This window comes from Mercenaria mercenaria, chromosome 4 (genome assembly GCF_021730395.1).
Source record: "Mercenaria mercenaria strain notata chromosome 4, MADL_Memer_1, whole genome shotgun sequence".
Lineage (NCBI taxonomy): Eukaryota > Metazoa > Mollusca > Bivalvia > Venerida > Veneridae > Mercenaria > Mercenaria mercenaria.
In genome coordinates, this window is record NC_069364.1 from 10,479,046 (window position 1) to 10,504,374 (window position 25,329).

General features: G+C 36.3%; 2 protein-coding genes across 2 annotated transcripts in view; both read right to left on the reverse strand.

Moving 5' to 3' along the window:
• The window catches only part of LOC123550957 (E3 ubiquitin-protein ligase rnf213-alpha-like), a 158,058-nt gene extending 149,485 nt beyond the window's left edge, over positions 1–8,573 (reverse strand). Inside the window, exons 1-4 of the mRNA XM_053540043.1 lie at positions 8,440–8,573; positions 5,061–5,962; positions 4,751–4,791; positions 3,250–3,414 (exon numbers count right to left, since the gene is read on the reverse strand). Coding sequence (XP_053396018.1) covers positions 3,250–3,414; positions 4,751–4,791; positions 5,061–5,962; positions 8,440–8,560 — 1,229 coding nt within the window. The 5' untranslated portion in view covers positions 8,561–8,573. The remainder of the gene's footprint in view (positions 1–3,249; positions 3,415–4,750; positions 4,792–5,060; positions 5,963–8,439) is intronic.
• Positions 8,574–8,714: 141 nt separating this feature from the next.
• On the reverse strand, positions 8,715–17,456 carry LOC128556198 (uncharacterized). Its single transcript, XM_053540379.1, has 3 exons — positions 17,353–17,456; positions 12,065–12,389; positions 8,715–9,415 (listed from the first exon to the last, which is right to left on the reverse strand). Exons 2-3 carry the CDS (start codon positions 12,378–12,380, stop codon positions 8,715–8,717), a joined length of 1,017 nt encoding a protein of 338 aa, XP_053396354.1. The 5' UTR covers positions 12,381–12,389; positions 17,353–17,456.
• Positions 17,457–25,329: the final 7,873 nt, after the last annotated feature.

A 25,329-nucleotide genomic window follows, 5' to 3' on the forward strand; every position in this document is an offset into this window, starting at 1 on the left:
AAATACCGCTGTTTGAGCAAAACGCTGTTATTTTCTTTCCAATACAATCTTCTTTCTACAAAACATAGACGCATTAATATCAACGAAACCAATCACTGAAGGTAATGCATTAACACAGCATTTCGTTTGCTTTACTATGAAACACTTTTTCACAATTTATAAAATAGAACTTTGTTGTTTTTACAACTTTTAAATAACTTTTTTTTTAGTAAGTCTGGACAAGAAGTCTGGTCTTGTGTAATAAAAAAAAAACTTAAAAAACAAAGTAAGTCAGGGGCCATAACTCCTACACGACTGAATGAATCCGGACGCCAAACCCCAGGTGCACAACTGCACATGCTGACCAACATTCCTGTAAACTTTGGTGACTCTAGGTCAAATACTTTTGGAGCTACGCGCGACACAACATTAAAATGACCAATTTTTTACTAAGTCAGGGGCCATAACTCCTACACGACTGAACGAATCCGGACGCGAAACCCCAGGTGCATAACTACACATGCTAACCAACATTCCTGTAAAGTTTTGTGACTCTACGTCAAATACGTTTGGAGCTAGGCGCGACACAACATTCTCGGAAGGACGGACGGACGGACGGACAAGAGCAAATCTATATGCCCCCACCACTCATGGGGGGGGGGGGGCACAAAAAGTGCATACAGAATGTATGTATTTTAAAGCAAGAAGCATTTAAGTAAAGGTAAATATTTCAACAACATAGAACGAAATACTGCTAACCTCCTTTTCACAAAAAAATGTAATTTTGTTTCATTGTAAAACCTTTGCTAAAGTTCTTCACGTAAAAGTTTGGATAAAAAGGAAAATACAGGTATGTTCAATGTATTTTAGTAATGACACGACTTTTCAGAATGCCCATACGTTTTGTAGATGTGTTTATTCTGTGGATGTGCTTTTAACAAACGCAAAGTGTTTCATACTCAACCATCCAACTTCAGATAAAAACTCGATTATTGTATTCTATAAAAAATACATTAGACAGAATCTTTTTCTTGCATACCATATTCAAGAAATAATAATAATAACAAAATCAATCGAACGGCTTTCTTTTAGAACTATTTCTTATACCAGCGTATTTAAACAAAGCGCGGGAAACCAACATCCGTAAACAAGAAAGACGTCATGACGTTTCAAAGACAAATAACAATGTAGGGATAACGCATGTTTTTTCGTGTTATAACATCTGCAGAATCCCGAGGGACTGGTTGGTACCCGAGGGATTCTGAATATGTTATAACACGAAAAGAACATGCGCTAACGCTATTCTAGCATAAAACGCGTAAAAATCAGGTAAATGAATATACTGTCCCTCAACGTCATTAAATTTCCATGAAATGCGCGGTAAAGTCTACGTTGTTTTTCTCACGTTGACGTCATTTCCTTTTGAATTATCCGTTTTGGGGCCGTAATACGTTTACACTTTGCCACGGCACGCGCATATATAAAAAGGTGTTATAACAGCACGTGAGCGCGAGAATCTCTCTGTTAACACACGTTTTCTCTCCTGTTAAAACACCCCGAAAATTGACAAGAACAGCAGTTTTATGCTAGAATGTTTAGTTCCGGTTTTTTTATCAGTTGCAGCGTATACATAACGTTATATGAATTTTTGGAACAAAGAGGAACTGTCAAGGTATTGAATTTTTATTCCGTTTTATGAAATAGAATGTAAATTACTACATAAATCTTCTACATATGTGTAGTTCGTAATACGTCATTTACAGCACGAGAGTCATCTTACACCCCGGGTGTAAGATGGATTTTCCAGCACCGGTAAAAATACCGGAAATCCCTGTCTGGTATGCAAGAATATAAGATTTTTTCACTAGTTGTATGTGCAGATGGGAATATCTAGCTCGAGGGTAACTGTTTAGGCGGTAATAAGGCTCTGCCCAGATCCCTCGTAAACAGTTTCCTGAGAGCCAGATATTCCCATCTGCACTTACAGCCTTTTTCTTGCATACCGTAATCAAGACATTATTGTAAAAATAAAATCAATCGAACGTCTTTCTTTTTAGAACTATTTCTTTACTGTAGCATATTTAAACAAAGCGCGAGAAACAAACGTTTGTAAACAGGAAAGACGTCATGACGTTTAAAAGACAAAAGACAAAGCTTAGTTCCGGTTTTGTTTTATCAGTTGCAGCGTAACGTTATGATTTTTTTGATGAAATAAAATTTTTTGAATCGAGAAATATACTATCAGAAACAAAGAGGAACTGTCAATGTGTTAGATTTTTATTCCTTTTAATGAAATAAGATATAAATTATTACATAAATCTTCTACATATGATTTTATTATGTAGTTCGTAATACGTCATTTACAGCACGAGGGTCATCTTACATCCCGGAGTGTAAGATGGATTTTTCCAGCACCGGTAAAAATACCAGAAATCCCCGTCTGGTATGCAAGAATATAAGATTCTATCACTGGTTGTAGGTGCAGATGGGAATTTCCGGACGAATAAATGAGTGTCTTTTCATATTGAATTTATTAAACGATCTGACAATAATAAATAATAATAAAATGAATAAAATAATAAAATTCGAAACTCTGCCGAGCGTTTTATCAATTTTATTGAACGCGTTTAATAAATTCAAGGTGGAAAATCACAAACGTAACTATTATAAACAAGTCAATTTGACCAACGTCACCCATTTTGTAAACGACGTCGGCTCAAAGCTTTATTTCACTAGTGTATTATCATTTTTATGTAATGGCTTTATTACACTCCCGCGACGTCAAACATGTGAAAAAAATGTTTAGTTCCGTTTTTGTTTTATCAGTTGCAGCGTAAAATTATGAATTTTTGATAAAATAACCTTTTTGAATCGATAAATATACTATCGTGGAAAAAGAGGAACTGTCAAGGTATCGGATTTTTATTCCGATCTTGAAATAAAACAAAAAATACAACATAACTCTTCTACATATATGCAGTTCGTAATATGTCATTTACAGCACGAGAGTCATCTTACACCACTTGTGGATTTTCCCAGCACCGGTAAAAATACCGGAAATCCACGCCTGGTATGCAAGAATTCTTAATCTTTCCACGGGTAACGTAGAAATTTCCGATAAAATGAAAGTATATCATAAGAACGTGACAATAGCATCCAATGCTCCATTAATTCACCAGCAATTGTAATACTGTATATGAATGACATTTAAGCGTACGAGACAACGATAGAAAAGTAAAATTACTATAGGATATCAAAACTGAAAGTTACCCGACTTTCTTCAGAACGTGATTTAGATTGTCCCAGCCATTATATTCTGGTAGATCGATCCGCACAACAACTTTATCACCATCCGCTAAATGGAAATCTTCAGACACGAGGACATTGAATCGTACAAGAACTCTGCCATCTGATGTAAGCTTATTTGACTGTACGCTGTCAATAAAATACATTCAAATCTATGAAAATATCAGAAAGTTAAACAATAATAAAACAAGTGCACCGCCGTGCGGGTGCAGACGCTCACCCTTTTTATTATGTCTCTGCATAATAGAAATATTGTCATACCCAAGATTTTCTAAGTCCGAAAGGGGCCGTAATTCTTGCAAAAAAGCAATGTAGAGTTACGGTGCTTGCTGTGCAGAGTCAGCTTTAAAGCAATAGCTTTGACCGTTAAGGAGAAAAGTTGACCGAAACGGAATACTTAACCAAGAAATCTGATTTTCTAAGTCCAAAAGGGGCCATAATTCTTGCAAAAAGCAGGATGGAGTTATGTTTCTTGTTGTACAGAGTCAGCTATTGATGGTGAACAAGTGTTGCAAGTTTTAAAGAAAAAGCTTTGACAGTTTAGAAGAAAAGCTGACTTAAACATAAAACTTACCCAAGAAATCTGATATTTTCTAAGTCCAAAAGGGGTCATAATTCTTGCAAAAAGCAGGATGGAGTTATGTTTCTTGCTGTACAGAGTCAGCTATTGATGGTGAACAAGTGTTGCAAGTTTTAAAGCAATAGCTTTGATAGTTGACCTACACATAAAACTTTACCAAGAAATCTGATATTTTCTAAGTCCAAAAGGGGCCATAATTCTTGCAAAAAGCAGGATGGAGTTATGTTTCTTGCTGACAGAATCAGCTATTGATGGTAAACAAGTGTTGCAAGTTTTAAAGCAATAGTTTTGATAGTTTTTGGAGAAAAGCTGACCTAAACATAAAACTTAACCAAGAAATCTGATTTTCTAAGTCCAAAAGGGGCCATAATTCTTGCAAAAAGAAGGATGGAGTTATGTTTCTTGCTGTACAGAGTCAGTTATTGATGGTGAACAAGTGATACAAGTTTTAAAGCAATAGCTTTGGTAGTTTAGGAGAAAAGCTGACCTAAACATAAAACTTAACCAGGCAACGCCGACGCCGACACAGACGCCGACGCCGATCAAGCGATGACAATAACTCTTTTTTTCCCCAAAAAATCAGATGAGCTAAAAAGGAAGGGGGCTCACCTGACTTCTCAGTGAAATGTGTATAAAGCATTGGGATAATTTTATAAATTTGGTTTTAACCTGAGTTCAAAGAACAGTATTAAGTGTGTCCAGTATTCTGATAAAACCTTCAAGTCAGTTATTTTGAAAACTTTAGAGCTCCCCTCAGAAATACTCGTTTATAACGTTTCACAATACTTCACCAAATTAAATCGCCAATAATTGTCAAATTTTCTTCTTTAATGACACTCGCAAACTCCCTGCGCTCTTATCTGAAAAATGATACTTTAAACTTACTTCTTGTTCTTGGCCTGTTTGCTATCCTTAGAGACCCGATTCTGAAGAGAAATGAAAAACAGATAGTTTCACAAACTTACCACACTTTGTGAATTTGTTTTTTTATTACTAAGCACATAAAACAATTGCTAAAAATTTAATATTCAAAAGTTAAAGAGGGAAAGCAGGCAAATACATAGAAACACAAACTATGACGTAAAATACAATAATGTAAACATGATATATTTTGAAATATGAACGAAACAAACTTTGTATACCTCTTGTCAAGCCACTAATTTATTTGTCTTAAAATGCTACAAATTCCATATACCTGAGCGTCTTTGTCTTTCTTCCTTTCTTCTAGATTGCTCGGTTCAGACGCTTGCTTTCCGTCCTTCTTCGCATTATCATTATGCTCTTCCGTATTAGTTTTTGTTTCTTTTTCTGCCGGACTATCAGTCTTGTTCCTTTGAGTCTGTTCACCTGCGCATGAGTCTTGCGTCTCAGTAGGTACATGGCCTGGTATTTCCTCACCAGATGCAACGTTTTCCGTATTTGAAGGCGTCTGTCCTGGAGTCGTTAACGGTTTGAAAAACGTTGCTAACTTTGAGGCATCTGGGGGATATTTGATATCACTAGTACCAACACCATCAGGAGGACTACATGTGTTTTTAGATCCTCCAAATACCTTTATATCTGATGATAAATCTATGGCCATACTGTTTTTCAAGAGGCTATTTGCATCTGATGTTAAATTATCACCCTTATCTGGAGACAATTCCTTTTTCTCCTCCTGTTTTTGTGTACTTGGTGTCGACAATTTTCTACCTACTTCTTGGTTTCCTTCGACCCTTCCTGAACGTTCTGAAATTGAAGCTGCATTTATCGCGTCTGCTGACAAGCCATACCTTTCTGGGTGATTTCTTTTTTTTCGACCTCTTTTCTTCGCAGTCTTCCCTTTACTACCGCCCCCACCGTGCTTTCTTTTCTGAGAAGAGCGTTTACTCTCACTTGAATCTTTAAGGCTTTCAGTATCTTCCCATTCGTCAGACAATTCCATTTCTTCATGAGCATCGGAATGTTCTACCTTTTTATTATCAACAATATCCTCGTTCTTTTCAAAATGTTCTGATCCTGCCGACTGTGACACGCCTTCTTTATTTGTGCAGAAGTTTGCATTTTCGTCAATGGAGGCACCTACTGTATGCGAATCATTTAATTTGTCTTGGGAACCTGCAGCAAAAAAAATCACAATTCTTCCAAATTTATTTTAACTTAATGTGTTACATGGAAAAGTGTGTCCATTTGGTGGCGAGTCCAAAAAAGGAACAAAGTAGAAATTTTTAAATCAAAATTCTTTTTTTTTTTTGTCAAAGGCAAGTGGTACTACTTTCTTTCGGTTAATACCATTCATTACTGGCGTTTGTCAAAGTATTTGAAACAGCAGATAATCATGGTTATGAAACAAGAGTACAAATATTATACGCCCTCGATGCAGTTAAAATCACAAATAAAAGGATCGAATTACACATAATTCATCGGCTAAATAATATATAATTTGGTACTTGGATAAAAGTTTATCTATTTTCATTTAAATTTCAATATCAAGAATTATCATAAAAGGACTGCTCTAATCAACAGTTTGGATGCAATTTTTCAACATGTTCCTTTCCAGCAAGTCTGGCATTGAATGTATATATGACACTGAACAAAATTATAAAGTGGGTGAAAAGGAAAGTTAGATATTGTTAAAAAATGGAAGAAGAATGTAAATTTTCTGCCTTTCTCAAAAGCGTTGCAACGGTTTACTACCTTCTGCACAAAATTTTTGGTTATTTATAAGAATATTTTGCAAATATCTTATGTCAATAAGTTTGTACTACTAGTCACTTTCAGAGTACTCACTTTCTATTGATTTTTGAGAGAAATTATATTCCGCCTAAAATTTGTGGGTTAGTCCCTTTCAGACCTTTTATAACAAATTGACCTTGATTGTATCATAATGCGCCTTCTGCACAGTCAGGTTTATTTCCATTAAAACGATACTCCAGTTACTGAGCGGACAGTCAAGCTGTAGATCAGGAAATAATGTTGCGTTTAGTATGGTGGCATATTTCTGCATACGATAACCAGAAAAGTTTCGCGAAAATGTATCGAGTTTTCACGAAAAACAGAAAAGTTATCGCGAAAACTTTTCTGTTTTTCGTGAAAACTCGAAACATTTTCGCGAAACTTATCTGGTTATCGTATGCAGAAATATGCCACCATAGATTAGAATGTTAACTAGGCTTTTCTATTTAACCTAGTAACTCACAGTTTGATCCAAGATGACCAAATTTAAAAAAATCACCTAGATTGTATGAATTACATGCAGGAATGGTTTCATGTAAATCAAGTAGAGAATGTGGCAAATCTTTTTTCTATCATTTGACATGGTGACCCAGTGATTATTCCCAGATGTATACTTAACTAAGACATTCTGAGCAAGTTTCTTTTAAATAAGCTAGGTAATTTTGTTTCTGAATGCTAACAAAGTTTTTCTATGATTTGATTTAGTGGCATATATCTGCCCCTCGCCCACCCTTCCTCAGATGACCAAGTTTCGACTTTGACCAAGATTTCATAACGACAAACAGTTCGATCTACAGTATTCACAAGCTTGTTTTTAGTATTTGATTCGGCCCTCTTTGGTTAGGGTAAATGCAAAAGTTCAACTTATTTTTCGAATAGCCAAGCTATAAAGGCTATCCTGTAAAAAGAACTAATCCTAATGGCCATGAATATTAAGACTTATTTTGGGCATATACATACTGTGTAAGTGTCTATTAGACTTGACCGAAACTATGACTTCTATGGTGGTAACAGGACAACACACGATGACAATGGGCGATATATAACGGAAAAATGGTGTTCACAATAGCTCACCTTGATCACCTTATGCGCAAATGAGCTGAATATGTTTAAATAAGGGTGCTTCTGACCACGTCTGGCTAACTTCCGTATGTTTAACCTTTAGCCTGCTGTTGGCAAGTGATTCTGCCTTTGCGACCAGTGCCTGCATATCCGTGCAGGCTGATCATGGTCCGCACTGTTCGCTATTCAGTCAGTAAATTTTCAGTGAACACCCTTCGAATATAAATGGTATTGCCCAAATTGAATGACAGACCAGTCCATTTTAGAAATTTAGCAGGGTAAAGGTTAAACTCTCTTTTTATTCCGTGCATTATTTTGAAAAAAAACATTCATTTCTATATTCGACGCAATGTTCTTCTATTTTAGAAAGTAACATTTTTGTTTATGACAAGCAGTCAGATATTGAACTTAAATTATAATATTTCTAACAACTAAGTCTACATTGTAGCTATAATTAAGTAAAATGTGATGCTTGTTTTGTTTAAAATTGTTCGTTTGAAGAACACATTATTAGCTTAGATATGTAGAGATGTAAGAATTATATTATAACTGAGGTTTTAAATTGTTTCTAATAGTATGATAAATCTGTAATGTTTCAGCTTGACATCAGGTGTTGTCTTTAAAACTTTACCAATAAAAAAAAAACAACATAAATCTTATAGGATATATCCGATTCAATGAACTGAAAACTGGCATTTATATACATTTTGTACTTATCATATTGAACAACTGTTTTTAAAGCAGCAGTCAGATCATACTGAAATCCATTGAGCTATAAATTTGTTTTAAAGCACTACCTTCTGACATAGCCCCTTCCTGTCGCGATGTATGGCCAGCCTTCGGGCTTCCTGTTGAATCATTTACTACTGCATCTGTTTCTTTATATTGTTCATCATGTTGGTCCTGAAGAGTTCCCATGGAACTGAACTCTTTTTCAGCTTTACATAGCACAGTACTTTCTTCAACAGCAATAACAGACTCTTCTTCAGCTGAAGAGACTTTGTCTTTATCCGCATCCTGCTTTATGACTGTCTCTACTAATACTTTGCTTTGATTGCCCGTTACTTTTTCCTCATCTGTGATTGTGTTCACTAGTACTTTCAGGAGTATCTTTTCCCGTAGCAGCGTTAAAATCGCTTCGAGTGTCTGTTTCCTTTTCCTCTTCCGAGATTGTCCCTACTAGTACTTTAGGAGTATCGCTGCTTTTAGCAGTGTCAAGATCATTTTGAGACTCATACATATTGTCTTTGTCTGGGACTTTCTCCACTGACAAAGCAAGTGTACCCTTGTCAGGAGTATCCTTGTCTGCAATTGTGTTAGGATCGTTTAAAGTTTGGTTTACTTTTTCATCATTTGTGACCGTCTCAGCAATAACTTCGGGAGTATCCCTGCCTGCAACATTAGCAAGATCATTTTGAGTTTCCGTTATTGTTTTCTCATCTGTGATTTTGACTGTCTCCATTGATGCTACAAGTGCATCTTTTCCTACATCAATCTCAAGACCATTTTGAGAGTCCTTAATTGTTACCTTATCTGTGACTGTCTCCATTGACGCTGCAAGTGCATCTTTGCTTGCAGTAGTCTCAAGACCATTTTGAGAGTCCTTTATTGTTTCCTTATCTGTGACTGTCTCCGCAAGTACTTCAGGAGTATTCATACCGGCAGCAATACTACAATCTTGATGTTTACCGTCACCTCCAGAAGACACTGCCGGTGATGAGTCTTGTTCAGACTCCAATAAGCTGTCTCCTGTGCATGAAGCACTTCCTTCAGCTGTTTTGTTCGCAAAAGAGGAAACACATTTAATACAATAAGATAAAATTTAAAGATTATAGATCGAACTGTATACATATGGGGAAATGTGATCACGCCCCCTAGAGGTGATGTATTTTGACGACTTGGAATAGCTTCAACAATCTAAGTAGAGAACCAATCTCAGTAGGTAAATTTCTCTCAAATTATTTAAGATAGGATCAGCAGTTAAGGAGAATATATTGTATGAAGATATTTCTATTAATACTCCAGCGACTATTTTTTTGACGATAATAATTTTATCAACAAATAAAAGTACCCTCAACGCTCTGTATCGCTAATCTGACCTATTTTTGTAACTTTGGCGATCCAATTTCGAACTTCACCTAGTTTTTATAAAGATAAACATTCTGAGCAGGTTTCATTACTACTAGATCATATAGAAAACAAGGCAGTCTGAAAGACAGCTAAATCCCCCACCACTGTTATGGATAGTGAAAGGGTAAACATTTGACCTTGAGCTGTGACCTTGACCTTGAAATGACATGGCTGACTCATGAATTCTGCACATCGTCTTGATGACGTGATCATTTGACCCAAGTTTCATGAAAATCCTTCAATCCTACAGTGCTCAAACCTTTGACGTCGAGTTGTGACCTTGACCTTGAGTTGATATGACTGAATCATGAGTTCTTGATGAGGTGATCATTTGACCCAAGTTTGATGAAAATCCTTCAAGGGGTTTAGGAGATACAGAGTGAACACAAAATGGAAGGCTCAAACATTTGATCCCAAGTTGTGACCTTGACCTTGAGCCGGCACGGCTGACTCATGAGGTGATTGTTTAACCCAGGTTTCATATGAATCCTTCAAGGGGATTAGGAGATACAGAGCGGACACAAAATGGAAGGCTCAAACATTTGACCCTAAGTTGTGACCCTGACCTTGAGCCGGCATGGCTGACTCATTAGTTCTGCACATCGTCTTGATGAGGTGATCATTTGACCCAAGTTGTAAGAAAATCCTTCAAGGGATTTAGTAGATACAGAGCGGACACAAAATGGAAGGCTCAAACCTTTGACCCTAAGTTGAGACCTTGACCTTGAGCCGGCATGGCTGACACATAAGTTCTGTACATTGTCTTGATGAGGAGATTATTTGACCCAAGTTTTATAAAAATCCTTCAAGGGATTTAGGAGATACAGAGCGAACACAAAATGGAAGGCTAAAACCTTTGACCTCTTGAGTTGTGACCTTGACCTTGAGCCGACATGGCTGACTCATAAGTTCTGCACATCGTCTTTATGAGGTGATCATTTGGCCCAAGTTTCATGAAAATCCTTCAAGGGCTTTAGGATATACAGAGCGGACACAAAATGGAAGGCTTAAACCTTTGACCCCAAGTTGTGACCTTGACCTTGAGCCGGAATGGCTGATTTGTAAGTTCTGCGCATCGTCTTGATGAGGTGATCATTTGACCCAAGTTTTATAAAATTCCTTCAAGGGGTTTAGGAGATATTGAGCGGACACGAAAGTGTTATGGAAGGACGGACGGACGGAGACCATTCCTATAACCCCTCACCACTCGTGGCGGGGGATTAATAAGCCCTCTTTGTAAAGCAATAATAATGTTTTCTAATACTTTGAACCAGATACAGTTCTAGCGTAAAGTGATATTTTTCCGTAAAATGTCTTTTTCTAAATCGAGAAATATACTATAAAGAAACAAGAGCAAGTATCAAGGTATTTGAACTTGATCAACTTTTAGAAAAATATATAGACAATCCACGAATCTAATACATAAATGTAGGTAATTGATTGTCTTTCGCGGCATGAGAGTGATGGCGGTGCAAGATTGATTTTGACGGCATAGGTGAAAATCGCCCGAAACACCAGTCTGAAAACAGTCGTTTACATATTTGCTTATTTGCAGGTAGTTTAGAACAATTAAGTCTCTAATCAATGCATCATCTATATATGTATGGATTATAAGTCCTATTCCTCTACTTCGTCAACATGTTTTATTCTATTTCATTTTTTTTCTCTCCTACAGTATAACTTTATAACAAAAAGGATTAATTAACTGCATTTTGAAAGATTCGAATTTACGATGTAGTCATATTTCATTGAAGAATAGCTTGATCATGTTGGTGCAACAATAAACTCGAGTGTACAAATAATAAAACACTGATCCTTTGAAGATAACTTTCAAGGCATAAATAAAATGAAACAATTTTACCTTTATCAGGTAAGTTTCAAGACTATTAGTTAATACAACATTCATCTATAGTGGTTTAATTTATCGTGGTTGTAAAGGCTAAGTGAATTGATGACTAATAAAGAATTGTCAGTTGTGTAGCTAGGCATACTCCGTAACATGTTCATCACTCTTTTTGCAAAATCTGACAACAAAACACCTATTTATCCTATAACACATTATTGAACTTCTGGATTCTGGGTAGCCTCGACTGCGATCCAACCAGGACTCAATTTCATTTTCAGAAAATACATATCTAAATCTTTATCTCATTTTTGATAAATAAAAATAAAATCATTATGAATTTACGAATTTGGCAAAACTTCAAAATGTGTAACTCTATATAGGAATATTTACAATGTATAGTGTTAAATTACATTATTTTTCAGTTAACAAAATAATACAAAACTTACCATTCAATTTCATGGGAGCTGTTTCGCCCTTCTGGAAGCCACAGTGTGCACAAAAGATACACTCTGGGCTCAACACAGTCCCGCATCTTGTACATGCTCCCAACAAGGCCGTAAACAAGCTCTGGTCAACCTTGGCTCCACATTTTATACAAAAGTTCTGCAATGGCAAGATTTCTGCTCCACAAGGCTGACCATTCAGTTGTCCACTACATATAATCGTTGTGCTAGCCGGAGTGTCGGGGACCATATTGCTGCCACACGACTGGCAGAAATTCCCTTGCCCCACCAAACCACACCCTGCATTTGAGCACTTCATTCTTTTTTTCTGAAAAATGAAATTTTAATGTCTCGCTTACTGCTTATGTATTTCCAGTTTTATGGGACCGGGAGTCATTCCAAAATAAAGTGTCGGGTTTACTAAACATCATATTAAACAAAATCATTATGCAAAAATTAAGGATTATATATTCCACTGTCAATTAATTAATTTAAAGACTCATAACGACTTTGTTTATAATGTAACTGTCATATTCTTTGTTATGAACATAAAATATTTGAATTTTTTATAACCCTATTTCCGATATTTGTTTTCTATAATATTTGTCAAAGGTTTATATATTGATTAATATTGCAGAAAGTCTAATTGAATCCATTGTAGAAACCTATACAGTAATAAAAAAGTTCATATGCAGTATTCAAATTAAAGCATTACGGAACTTTAATGAAAAATCAATTTATAGGAGCAAAGATTAATATCAAATGTTTTGAAAAAAAATACTACATAAGAATTATTACTGCATAATAACCACATTAAGTGAAGGCTACAATTATAGTAACTATATGTTAACCTCACAAAACGAATTAAATTTTTTTTTTTTTTAAATGAATAACATCCACTTACTCTTATCACTGTATACCAACATGCACGTACTTTAAGCCTAATCAATAGAAATAATCGATTTCAAAATAATCAGCTTTGAACAGTTGATAATAATCTTTGCACCTATAAATTGATTTTCATTTAAGTTCCGTAAATGCTTTAATTTGAATACAGCATATAAACCTTTTCATTATACAATGGATTCAGTTACACATTCTGCAATGTTAATCAATATTTAAGCCTTTGACAAATATCAGCGCCGTAGCCACAATGAGGCAAACCGAGACAATTGCCTCGGTTAAAATTTGAGGAGCCAAAAACAAAACAAAAAAAAGAGAGTAAAAAGTAGGCCTATCACACTGATTTAGTAATAAAAGTTCAAAAAAACGTATATTAATATCATTAGAATAGATCAGAATATCATTTGCCTCATGACATCATCGAGGCAAGGTGAGACAGAAATCCTAGCAGTCATATTGATAGCCTTGCCGGAGGCCCGGATCCTGGGCCGGTCCCCACAAGTTGGCTGAGAAGTGGCCAATACTCGTCAAAGTTGCACCCAATTATTTATCATTATTTAATTATTATTATAAATTTTCCAGGGAAAGAGCCCCCTGACCCCAATTATTTATTATTATTTAATTATTATAAATTTTCCAGGGAAAGAGTCCCCTGACCCCACTAAAATGAGGGGGGAACCCCTCCCACACCTCAAAATTTAAACCAAAAATGCACCATAGGCCACTATTTCGTATCTGTATTTCAAAACTTTCTAGGGAAGAGCCTCGATCCTGACACCACTAAAAAAGGGGGGAAAAGCCCTCCCATACCTCAAATTTTAGACCAAAAAAATGCACCAGAGGGCACCATTTCATACCTGTATTTCAAATGTTTCAAAAGGTAGAGCCCTCTGACCACCCCACCCCTAAAATGAGGGGGTTCCCCCTAAAGTACCTCAAAACTTGATTCACCAAAGGCCTTTATTTCAAAATTTTCCAGGAAGAGAGACCACTGACCCCACTAAAACGAGGGGGAACCCCCTCCCATACCTTACAATTCAGACCAAACAAAACACCAGAGGCCACCATTTCATACCTGTATTTTAAAAAATTTCTAGGGGGAGACCCCCTGACCCCCCTAACACGGACAGAGTCCACTCCCGTACTATAAACTAATAAGCTTCTGGTAAACTGATAAATAGCATGTTGTTGTATCTGTTTACTGATAGTTTTCTGATTTTATTGCCTTTCAAATACAAAAATGATTGCATCAGACCATATTATTTACCCTACCGTATACTAGGATAAAACCTCAATTTCCTTGTTGTCAATATAATTATTTCTGAAAGTTACTGTGTTAACTTGGGGTAAAAGGACGATTATTACTGTGATATAACAGTCTTAGAGTGCTCCAGAACGCACCAGAGACGTCCTAGGGGGAAAAATGTTCGGAGGGAGGTGGTGGGGGGGGGGGAAGGGGGCATGCCCTCGGACCCCCATTGATTGCCTTTCTTGTTATGGCACTGAGCTGAATATTATAGAAAACAAATATCGGATATAGGGTTATAAAAAATCACATATTTTATGTTGTGACAGTCACATTATAAACAAAGTATCAACTGTAATAATGGCAAAACATTACAAATAAAGCAGTTAATATAAAAAAAAATACCCGTTTTCCATTCTAACAACAACATAAAACGGAATGAATATTCGATTGGGTTTTTCCTTAAAAACTCAAACCGAAAGTACAATTTCCTGAAAACGCAAACAGAAAGTAGACTTTCGGAAAATTATTGCCCGGGCGTAGCTGCAGTTCTTGAAGATCGAAATTGCAATAGCCATACAACTTTGATAAAATATACAACCATTCATACTTGTAATTGTAGTTATTGAAACTACCACTTTCTCATTACTGGCCATATATTGAATTGCACGTGCGGTGTATGACCAAATCCGCATTTGTTTTTCTGTTGTTTTGTTTTGTTTTTTGTTGTTGTTGTTTTTTTTGGTTTTTTTTTTTTTTTTTGGGGGGGGGGGGGTTGGGGTCGTGATTAAATGAAAGTTGTGCAGCTAGGCGATATCTCAGAATGAAAAAAAAAAAACGTTTTAAGTTCAAGTTATGCCGTCCATCCATGTTATTTAGAAGTGTTTTATTATTGTTTCGTTTTTTTTCACATTGATTTTAATTATGTTTCCCACCACAAAGTGTTGTGGGAGACATATTGATTTACTCCTGTCTGTGTGTCTGTCTGTCTGTCTGAAAGCTTGTCCCCACTCTAAGTCGAACATTTCTCATCCGATCTTCAACAAACTTGAATAAAATGTGTTTGCCAATAAATTCTCGGCCAAGTTCGATAACTAGCCAAATCGGCCCAGGCATTTCGGAATTATGACCCTTGAACATAACTACCGATACACAGTTGTAGACCGGATACTCCATCTCCAACTCCAACAGATACCAATAGGCTGTAAACGGAATAAAAAGACAGACTTTCTATTCAGATGATTAGGCAGTCGTGGGAGACATGCCCCTCTAGTTTTAGGTCGAGTCCTCTTTGATTTACGAATGCTTATTACATACGTACGTGAAATAGATCAAAGTTACACTAATACCCGTAATGTTCTCATGACATAATATTCAAATGCCAAAAAGATACAAAGCACAACCAAATTACCGATGATTTTATTTAGAACCGGTCAGCCTATTGATATATTTTGCTGAGTATAGGATCGGAGTCATATTCTTGCAGAATTAGATGGCTACCTATGTAAACTCATATGTCCCGTCCCGAAAACCGAACCAAAACTAACGAAGATATGCCTAAATTATGAAATGCAGAAAACGAATATTTCAACTGCACAAACTTCGATTTGTAGAAAACAATTAGAAATGTCACCGTCGCAGATGCCCAAAATGTCAGCGGCTCAAATTACTAAATTTCAGTGTACCAGTTGTAGGTACATACTACAATAATTCTTTGGTTATGTTACGTGTAAAAAGGAGTAAGGGTACACAATCTTAAGAAGCTTATATAATTTCAGGTTGTTATAAAAATAAGCTTCAGTACATGGAAATGGTCTTCGTTTGTTTCAAAATTGATTGTGCATTTTAGGATCTACGTGCTAAAGGATGTATAAAACATCATACCGTGGGAAAACGTCGGCACAAGGTTCTGAGAGAAAAAAAACTCGCTCGAGACGTTGATCAAACTGAATCACACAATTAGTGAAGGGGAACATAGCCCAAGTGTAGTAAAGTAATCATAGGTTGTCAGGTACAGACTACTTTAGCTTGTTTTCTTGTTTTCATTACTGTTAAAACTAAGTATTCTTTTTGTTGAAAGGTATTGGACGCAATACAACGTTTTATATTTATTTTCTGATGCCAAATACTAGCGCCATTCGCTTGTTTGGAAAGTAGTCAGTTTACACGGTTCTGTTCAAGATTGGCGCTAACATGAAGCAGTGAGCTTTTAGCGAATTTGGCGAACTGTGCTATTATTTGTCAAAAATCGTTTTTTCTTTAAATTTCAGGTGGAATTTCCTAGAGTATAGAAAATTCTTGTGATTTAGGCCTAAAATATTGTTTGTTTCCGATATCCCGACCTACCCTGAATTTTTGGCCCGGTCCTAAATGTTTTATGGCCTTGGAGAATTATTTTTTCAACTTTATAACAAAAAATTGCAAAACTGAACTTTTTATGCTTTAAACACGGTCAGTGATGTTAGAAATAAACTTATTGATGTTCTAAAGGCATAACCCCCTTATTTGTATTCATTTTTGACACAAATATAATTTCTTTCTGAAAAGTCTCACTAAATAAAATAACTCCAAAAACTTTCGACCTGCCTGCACTAACTTTTTTTAGCATGTTACCGGAAACAAAGAATTTTTAAGGCCTTACGAAAAAAACATCTGCAAAACAGTTCTTAAAAAGACTAGGCTAATCTTTTTGTCGGTTTTGGCCGTTGTATATAAATTTTTATCAATAGTCAATATTTCTTAAAAATGTTTGTGACCTAAAATTATTCAAATATTTGTACGGAATCAATCTTAATTCTAGCGACAAATCAGATGAAAGTGAACTGTTTTTTTTTCCTTCTAATTTTAAAGAACTATCCGGCTTAAGTCTAGAAACGAGCAAAATTTCAAAACACTTCTTAAAAGAAGTGGAAAATGTTACAATGTCACAGTCGTCTTTTTGATTTTCTTTACTGCAACTTTATTCTGTGGTATCCAGGGTAACTAACGCGTAGTGTTTGTTTAAATCTACTTGTATCAAAATATGTGAAGTTTAATCGGTGTCATTTATTTAAAAATAAAAAGCAGATCTAATCAAACAATTTAAATAAAATCTGTCCTCCAAAACAGTGTTAAAAATGATTATTTATAACTAACTCACTACCTTGCCTCGTGTGTTCTATGAAATTCTCTGTTTCTATAGGCAGCCAGGCTTAGACATGTCATCGTCTTTCCTCTTCACCATCTCATGTGTCGAATCTATGAACTCTGAAAAGTAACAACGTAGATATCAAGTTGTTGTAAAATGATGATGATGCAGATAAAAAATTACTTATAAATACAGATGGAATGATGAGAAAAAAGGTATCTAGATCTATATTGAAAATTTGAAAAGTGAAAAGATCCGGGCTGAGTAACAGGGATATAAATAAGCAGGGGCCCAGTAGCCCATGGCCCCAGAATTTTGGGTTAGGTCCCTTAATTTTTCTACAAAATGCCCATATACCTAATGTTAAACATTTATTTTTGACAGTCTGGGCCCCTAAATAAAAATAGCTAGTATATATCCCTGGAGTAATGATATTTGAAACCTCGGCTCCAAAGCAATCTTGATCTTGACACTGATTTGAATACCATGCAAAAACGCCGAACTGAATGCCTTTGGTATTCAAATTCTAAAAACCAAAAAACAATGTCCTTTTGCCTCGTTGAAATTTAGCCTCTCGCTAAGGCATTGACTTTAAATATCGCTAGATATATTTTAATGTAGCTAAAAATGTTTTTATGCTGTCACTGATATATAATGGACGCGACCATCAGAAAATGAAAATAGCGTCAGTTAAGTTTTGGTAGCCAAAACTAATTTTAATGACGTCATAAATTATGTAGAATCTAATAATTATTGTTTGACATACGATACTTTAAATTTAGCGTTGCAAGGTTGTGACTGTGACTATGCATACGGCGAAATTAGAAAAGTAACGTTTGTGACCCAAAGGAATTTGCGCGTAAATGCACATAAAACACATCAAGATTTAGATCTAGAAAAAAAAATCTAGATAATCTAGATTAATAGATTTAGATGTAGATCTACTCACATTACATTTAGATCTAGCCTATTCCACCATCTTCATCCTCACATTGAAACTGTATGCTAAAGTCTGAGTACAAATTGCTTTATGTTTAGGCCTAAACAGACACTGTCCAGCATACAAACAACATCTCTAAAACTCGACACAAATGTGACGTCACTAAACACGTATGCTAAGGCCAGCTACCTATATATAGATACAAAATAGGTTCCATGTAGGCCAAGGCTACACAATAAATTCAACAAAAAATGTTAGATAACAAGGGCGTAGCGCCCATTACGTACAGTACGCACGTGCGTAATGTAAAAAATTCCAGGTATGTTTGTTGCCAAAACAAGAGTTACTAAATTATAGCATCTTTAATGCAAGCAGGCGAGTATGATAGGGCCTACCTCCGACAGTGACTAATTTCACTGAATTAGGGGTTCATTCCGCATCACATAGGCCTATATGCTTAAACATAGTAGCCTACTTGTACATACACCTGTCGTTAGCAGAAAATGTTATTAAAAAAAAGAGTAATAAAAAAGAAAACAAGAAAAAATATAAAAAATAAATAAATCTGTCGCAGGGAAAGCTATGAGTGTTGTCGCCTGAAGAGACCTTTGGAGAGGTCGAAACAGTTTATGTCAATGTTAATATTTCTCATAACCTTGCTCAGACTGGTACTTTCTGCGGTTAAAATTTTCGAAATATTGACCTTTAAATGTCGAAGTCCCCTAAAATTATATGCCACATAATGAGTCAGAATGCACCATTTTTGTCTCAAAAATTTCCTGCAAAATTTTCCCGGTGCGGGGGGGAGCTTTTAGCTGTTAAATTTTCGAAATATTTATCTTTTAAGTGTCCGAAGTTCCCTTGAATTATATGCCACAAAATGCGTCAGAATGCACAATTTTTTTTATCTAAGTCTCCAAAATTTCGCGGGGGAGGCCCACCCTCCCCCACTGGGCACTTCATGCCTCGTTGTGCGTATCATTTTGGAAGCTCTGGCTACGCCTATGGATAATGATAACTTTCTAAAGTAACGTAACCTATTAAAATTGCTAAAACAATGAAGACACAGAAAATTTTCATTTTTCTTGAAAAAGTGGCCAACCTAGGTCTAAGTAATATTTTGGTATCGTAGATCTACTTACGGAGAAATCGCCCAAATGTGTAGGTAGGTCTAACGTGCACACTGGAATTTGTGAAAACTGTTTGAAAAAAGTATTAAGAATGCATGGCAAACGCTTTGTGCCGAGGGAAGCACTCATTTTCCTGTCTTCAACGCTATTTATCTTATAAAAATCGGTCAAGTAGATCTAATAAAAAGATATAAGCCTAAGCAAAAATGTTACCTAAATCGAGCTATTTTTCCTCGTGTGTACGATACCGAAAACGAGGGTTGGCCACCCTGTTTTAGATACAAGATGTATCTTGTAAGCCTATCTTGCATTTTGTATCACTGACTTACGGCTGATTATCGCGCAATGCGAGCACCATCGGTGCTCCGATGCAATTCTGCATTTCTGGTGAACAGAAAATTGACAAATTTACTGAAAGTGGATTCTTTTTCTTTTCTACTTGTAAATTTGTTATTAGAAGAAAAAAGAGGGTCATAATGACCCTATATCGCTCACCTGTTACACCTGGCATTGGAATCATCAAGATTAACATTCTGACCGAGTTTCATGAAGACAGGGTCATAAATGTGGCCTCTACAGTGTTAACAAGCATTTCCTTTGATTTGAGTGGTGACCTAGTTTTTGATCCCACGTGACCCAGTTTCTAACTTGGCCTAGAAATCATCTAGATGAACATTCTGACCAAGTTTCAAGAAGATAGGGTCATAAATGTGCTCTCAAGAGTGTTAACAGGCTATTCCTTTCATTTGCCTGGGTGACCTAATTTTTGACCCCACATGACCCAGTTTTAAACTTGGCATTGGAATCATCAAGATAAATATTCTGACCAAGTTTCATGAAGATAGGGTCATAAATGTCGCCTCCGGGATGTTAAAAAGCTTTTCCTTTGATTTGACCTGGTGACCTAATTTTTGACCCTCACATGACCAAGTTTCAAACTTGGCCTAGAGATCATCTAGAAAAATATTCTTTGCAAGTTTGTATCAAATCAAAGCATAAATGAAACCTCTATATGGCTGAAAGGGCCAATATAGAAAGAGTGTGCCCCTTTCTGGGGCAGTAACCCAAGAACCCATGACCGAATCTAGCCGGTATTTGAAATGAACCGAGATATTATTGTGACGTAAGTTGTTTATAAGTGTGGTTAAACTCGAATGTAAAATGTCACTTCTATTGTGTTCACAAGGTAAAATTAACAAATTTTGGCTATTTCAGGGGCCGTATCTCTGAAACCTATATTTTGATCTGCCGGATTCATCATGGAATCCAAGATCTATCGTTGTTAAAGATATTTTGCAAGTTTGTATCAAATCAAACCATAAATGAGGTCTTTATATGGCTGCAAAAGCAATAGCATATTTTGGCCATTTAAGGGGCAACAACTCTTGAATCCATGAGGAATCTTGTCAGTTTTCGATAGGAACCGAGATATTATGCCAATACAAGTTGTGTGCAAGTTTGATTAAAATCAATTGCAAAATGTGGTCTCTATCGTGTTCAAAAGCCAAAAAAAGCAAATTTTGGCCTTTTAAGTGGCCATAACTTTTGAACCCAAGATGGGATCTGGCCAGTTATCAACAGGAACCGAGATTTTACGCCAATACAAGTTGTGTGCAAGTTTGATTAAAATTGATTGCAAAATTTGGTCTCTATCGTGTTCACAAGCCCAAAATAGCAAATTTTGGCCCTTTAAGGGGCCATAACTCTGGAACCCATAATGGGATCTGACCAGTTTTCAAAAGGAACCGAGATATTATGCCAATAGAAGTTGTGTGCAAGTTTGATTAAAATTGATTGCAAAACGTGTACTCTATCGTGTTCACAAGCCAAATTAGCAAAATTTGGCCCTTTAAGGGGCCATAACTCTGGAACCCATGATGGGATCTGGCCAGTTTTCGGAAGGAACTGAGATATTATGCCAATACAAGTTGTGTGCAAGTTTGATTAAAATTGACTGCAGAATGTGGTCTCTATCGTGTTCACAAGAAATTGTGGACAGACGACGGACGGACGACGGACGAAGGGCGATCACAAAAGCTCACCTTGTCACTACGTGACAGGTGAGCTAAAAAGCGCGGGTGATAAAACTTAAGCGAGGCAGTTTGGGCCACAGACACAGCCTGCCCAGTCTGCCGTGGCTCAACCAACCCAAAGCCTCTTGGCCTTACAGTATGACAGAGCTTTTACCTAAAATGGCGGTATGACCTTAAAACATGTTTACAAAACGTTTCTGTATAAAATTATGAGTTTGCAGAAATAATTTATTTCATCTTACCTTGAATGATGTATTGATTATGAGAAACCAAAGAAAGATATGAAAAATTACTTACCGATATTGGAAAAGGTTATTATGACATATAAATGGTATTTATTCACCATATGTCACAGGGACTGGATTTGCTTACGTTTGAAAATTGGCGCGTCTTTGAGAAAAGTGTTTGCAAAAAAGTATTGAGAATGCATTGCAAACGTTTTGTTTCAAGGAAAGCACTCATGTTCCTGCCTTCAACGCTTTTTATGTTATAAAAATCCGTCAAGTTATCTTGTAAGCCTATCTTCTATTTTGTTTCACTGACTCACGGCTGCTAATCGCGCAATGCGAGCACCTCAATAGAATTGGCTCACTTCCGGTGAACGATAATTGACAAAATTTATGTACTGAAAGTGGCTTCTTTATATTTTCTAATTATATTATCCTTTTATAAAAAGTGGACGGCTAATGGTGCATTTTGGCGTAATTTAAAGTAAAAACAGTGAACTTAAAGTTTGTTCTTTCTTGAATAAATTTCATACAAAATGTATATTTTTACTAGACCTACGCGCATGTGAAATATTCAGCAGATCTACATGTAGATCTAATTGTTATGGATCTTGTAGACCTCTCTTGAAAGTCAACGTTATAACTTATAACTCATTAGCGGTAATTCTGGAATTTTGATAAGGCATTATATATATAATAAAATATATGGTTGTTTGTTAAATATGATTTCCAGAGTCTAACATTTACAGTCATAGTAAATTGAACGCATTTTAGCGTTTACAGACTCGAATATCTTACTGAAAATTAAAATTCTGATATTTCTAGAAGTATTCTACTTTTAATAAGAAAATATTGCAGAATAATAAAGATGTGTTTTAAACCGTTTAAACATTTGATAAAAAATTAAACAAGAGGGCCATGAAGGCCCTGTATCGCTCACCTGACCTAGGAATCATCAAGATTAACATTCTGACCAAATTTCATTAAGTTATGGTCATAAATGTGGCCTCTAGAATGTTAACTAGCTTTTTCTTTGATTTGACCTGGTAACCTAGTTTTTGACCCTACATGCCCTAGATTCAAACTGGACCTTGAGATCATCAAGATTAAAATTCTGACCCAGTGGCCTCTACAGTGTTAACAAGCTTTTCCTTTGATTTGACCTGGTGACCTAGTTTTTGACCTCAGATGACCCAATATCGAACTCGTCCAAGAGTTTATTCAAGGTAACATTCTGACCAAGTTTCATTAAGATTGGGCCAAAATTGTGACCTCTAGAGTGTTAACAAGCTTTTCTTTTGATTTGACCCGGTGACCTAGTTTTTGAACCCATAAGACCCAGATTCGAACTTGACCTAACGATCATCAAGATTAACATTCTGACCAAGTTTCGTTAAAATACGGTCATAAATGTGGCCTCAAGAGTGTTAACTAGCTTTTCCTTTGATTTGACCTTATGACCTAGTTTTTGACCCTACACGACCCAGATTCAAACTGGGTCTTGAGATCATCAAGATTAACATTCTGACCAAATTTAATGAAGATATATCATTAATGTGGCCTCTACAGTGTTAACAAGCTTTTCCTTTGATTTGACCTGGTGACCTAGTTTTTGACCCTAGATGACCAAATATCAAACTCGTCCAAGATTTTATTGAGGGTAACATTCTGACCAAGTTTCATTAAGTTTGGGCCAAAATTGTGACTTCTAGAGTGTTAACAAGCTTTTCCTTTGATTTGACCTGGTGACCTAGTTTTGACCCCGGATAACCCAATATCAAACTCGTCTAAGATTTTATTGAGGGTAACATTCTGACCAAGTTTCATAATGATTCGGCCAAAATTGTGACCTCTAAAGTGTTAACAAGCTTTTCCTTTGATCTGACCTGGTGACCTAGTTTTTGACCCCAGATGACCCAATATCGAACTCGTCCAAGATTTTATTGAGGGTAACATTCTGACCAAGTTTCATTAAGATTGGACCAAAATTGTGACCTCTAGAGTGTTAACAGTCAAATTGTTGACGACGACGACGGACGGACGACTGACGGACGACGGACGACGACGGACGACGGACACAGGGCGATCACAAAAGCTCACCATGAGCACTTTGTACTCAGGTGAGCTAAAAAAACACGACAGTTATCAGTGCGTCTGCTTTGAGGCATTTTTACATAGCACATACGGTATTTTCAAAATGATACAATCTTAACTGGAGTAGTCAGAATGAAAGTGATATGAGTGAATAAAGATGAAGAAACTCTTCAAACATGTTCATTCTCACCCCTCAGTATGTCTGTGTCTGCAGAGCTGTTGTAAAATCCTGTTGCATATATTGATGTTATTTCAATTCAGGTCATTGACTTGTTTTAAGATGGCGTTACTGTGGTTATTAAGTAACTTTTAATTTGTTTACATCCCTCATGTGCTCGTGCTTACATGACCACTAAGCCGGTTGGTGGACATGACATCCAAGAGGTATGCCTTCATATTCAGTATGCAGCGGTGTATCTGTTCTTTAGGCAGCTATACGCCTGATAACAAACAGAATTACTGAAGGATTGCCCTGTGTAAAACATTGCAAACGGAATAAGTATATGCGCAATTCCATCATTTAAGCACCGGATACATTTTAACTTATTTTGCTATTCATCTTCCCTTATATATATAATGTAATGAAAACACGATTTTAAGCAATGGTGATTTGTTTGCTACATTTTTCTCAGGAATGGGAAAGACAGCAAAAGCATTTATGTACCTTGCGATTTTAGATTTCCTATTTCATAAACAGAATAGTTTAAAGAAAAATTATTTACCGACTCTCAAATTTACGTGCACAGATCGTTCACCAGTAATGCCGTAATTCCATTGATTACAGAAGCGGAGCCTCAATGGTGCTCAATTTACGCGATAAGCAGACATTTCAAATGTGTCCAGTTTTCACGTGAGACATGATCCTTAACTCCATCACACTGTGTTCGCCAAGTCATCTACCGTTTTTCTGGTCATTTCTTCGAGTCGATTTTTCGCCCCGCGAGCCTGCCGTTTGAGTTCTAAAATTTCGACTTTTCGCGTTTTGCTGATTAACGGCCCATCTGTTTAGCGAGTTTTCGCTCCGCGCCCCGCCATTAAACCTCTTAAATTTCGTATTTTCCCTTGGCAGAGTTGCAGGGCGAATAGATGAAATGGCACAAATCTGCCACCAAAAGATATCGTTATATTATTTTTCAATATTTGTAAAGTGAGGAGTTCTAGCAATATTATGTTAAGGATGATATCCCGTAATAGGCCTCAATTTCACCAAAAGCGTAAATACAACTTGATAATGTAAGCTTTGAAAATGTCAAACGATAGAAGTAAGGTGCATAGTGACAAGTTATATATATATATATATATATTATACCAGATTTATATAGCGCCCTTTTCATAATCAATTTCACGTTCAAAGGCGCTTTACATAGTTCAAATGCAGCCAAACAGGGCGCATAATTCATCCTCTACTAGTACAGACACAGAGCGATCTGACCAGAGGGACAGTGTGAGACAAAGCCCCCACGACAGAGAGATCAGAAATCAGATACAGGCTTGTCCGGCTAACTTAGCCTAGCTCGTTGCGAATAGACAGCCTGGTTCTTTAACGTGCCCAGTGTATAGTGAGAACT

Bases quoted from the DNA above. Each gene is read 5' to 3' on its own strand.
- LOC128556198 (XM_053540379.1), bottom strand. From the start codon at position 12,380: ATGAAGTGCTCAAATGCAGGGTGTGGTTTGGTGGGGCAAGGGAATTTC. The intron at 9,416-12,064 runs GTAAGTTTTGTA...CGAACAAAACAG, and splicing joins AGCTCCCATGAAATTGAATG to CTGAAGGAAGTGCTTCATGC.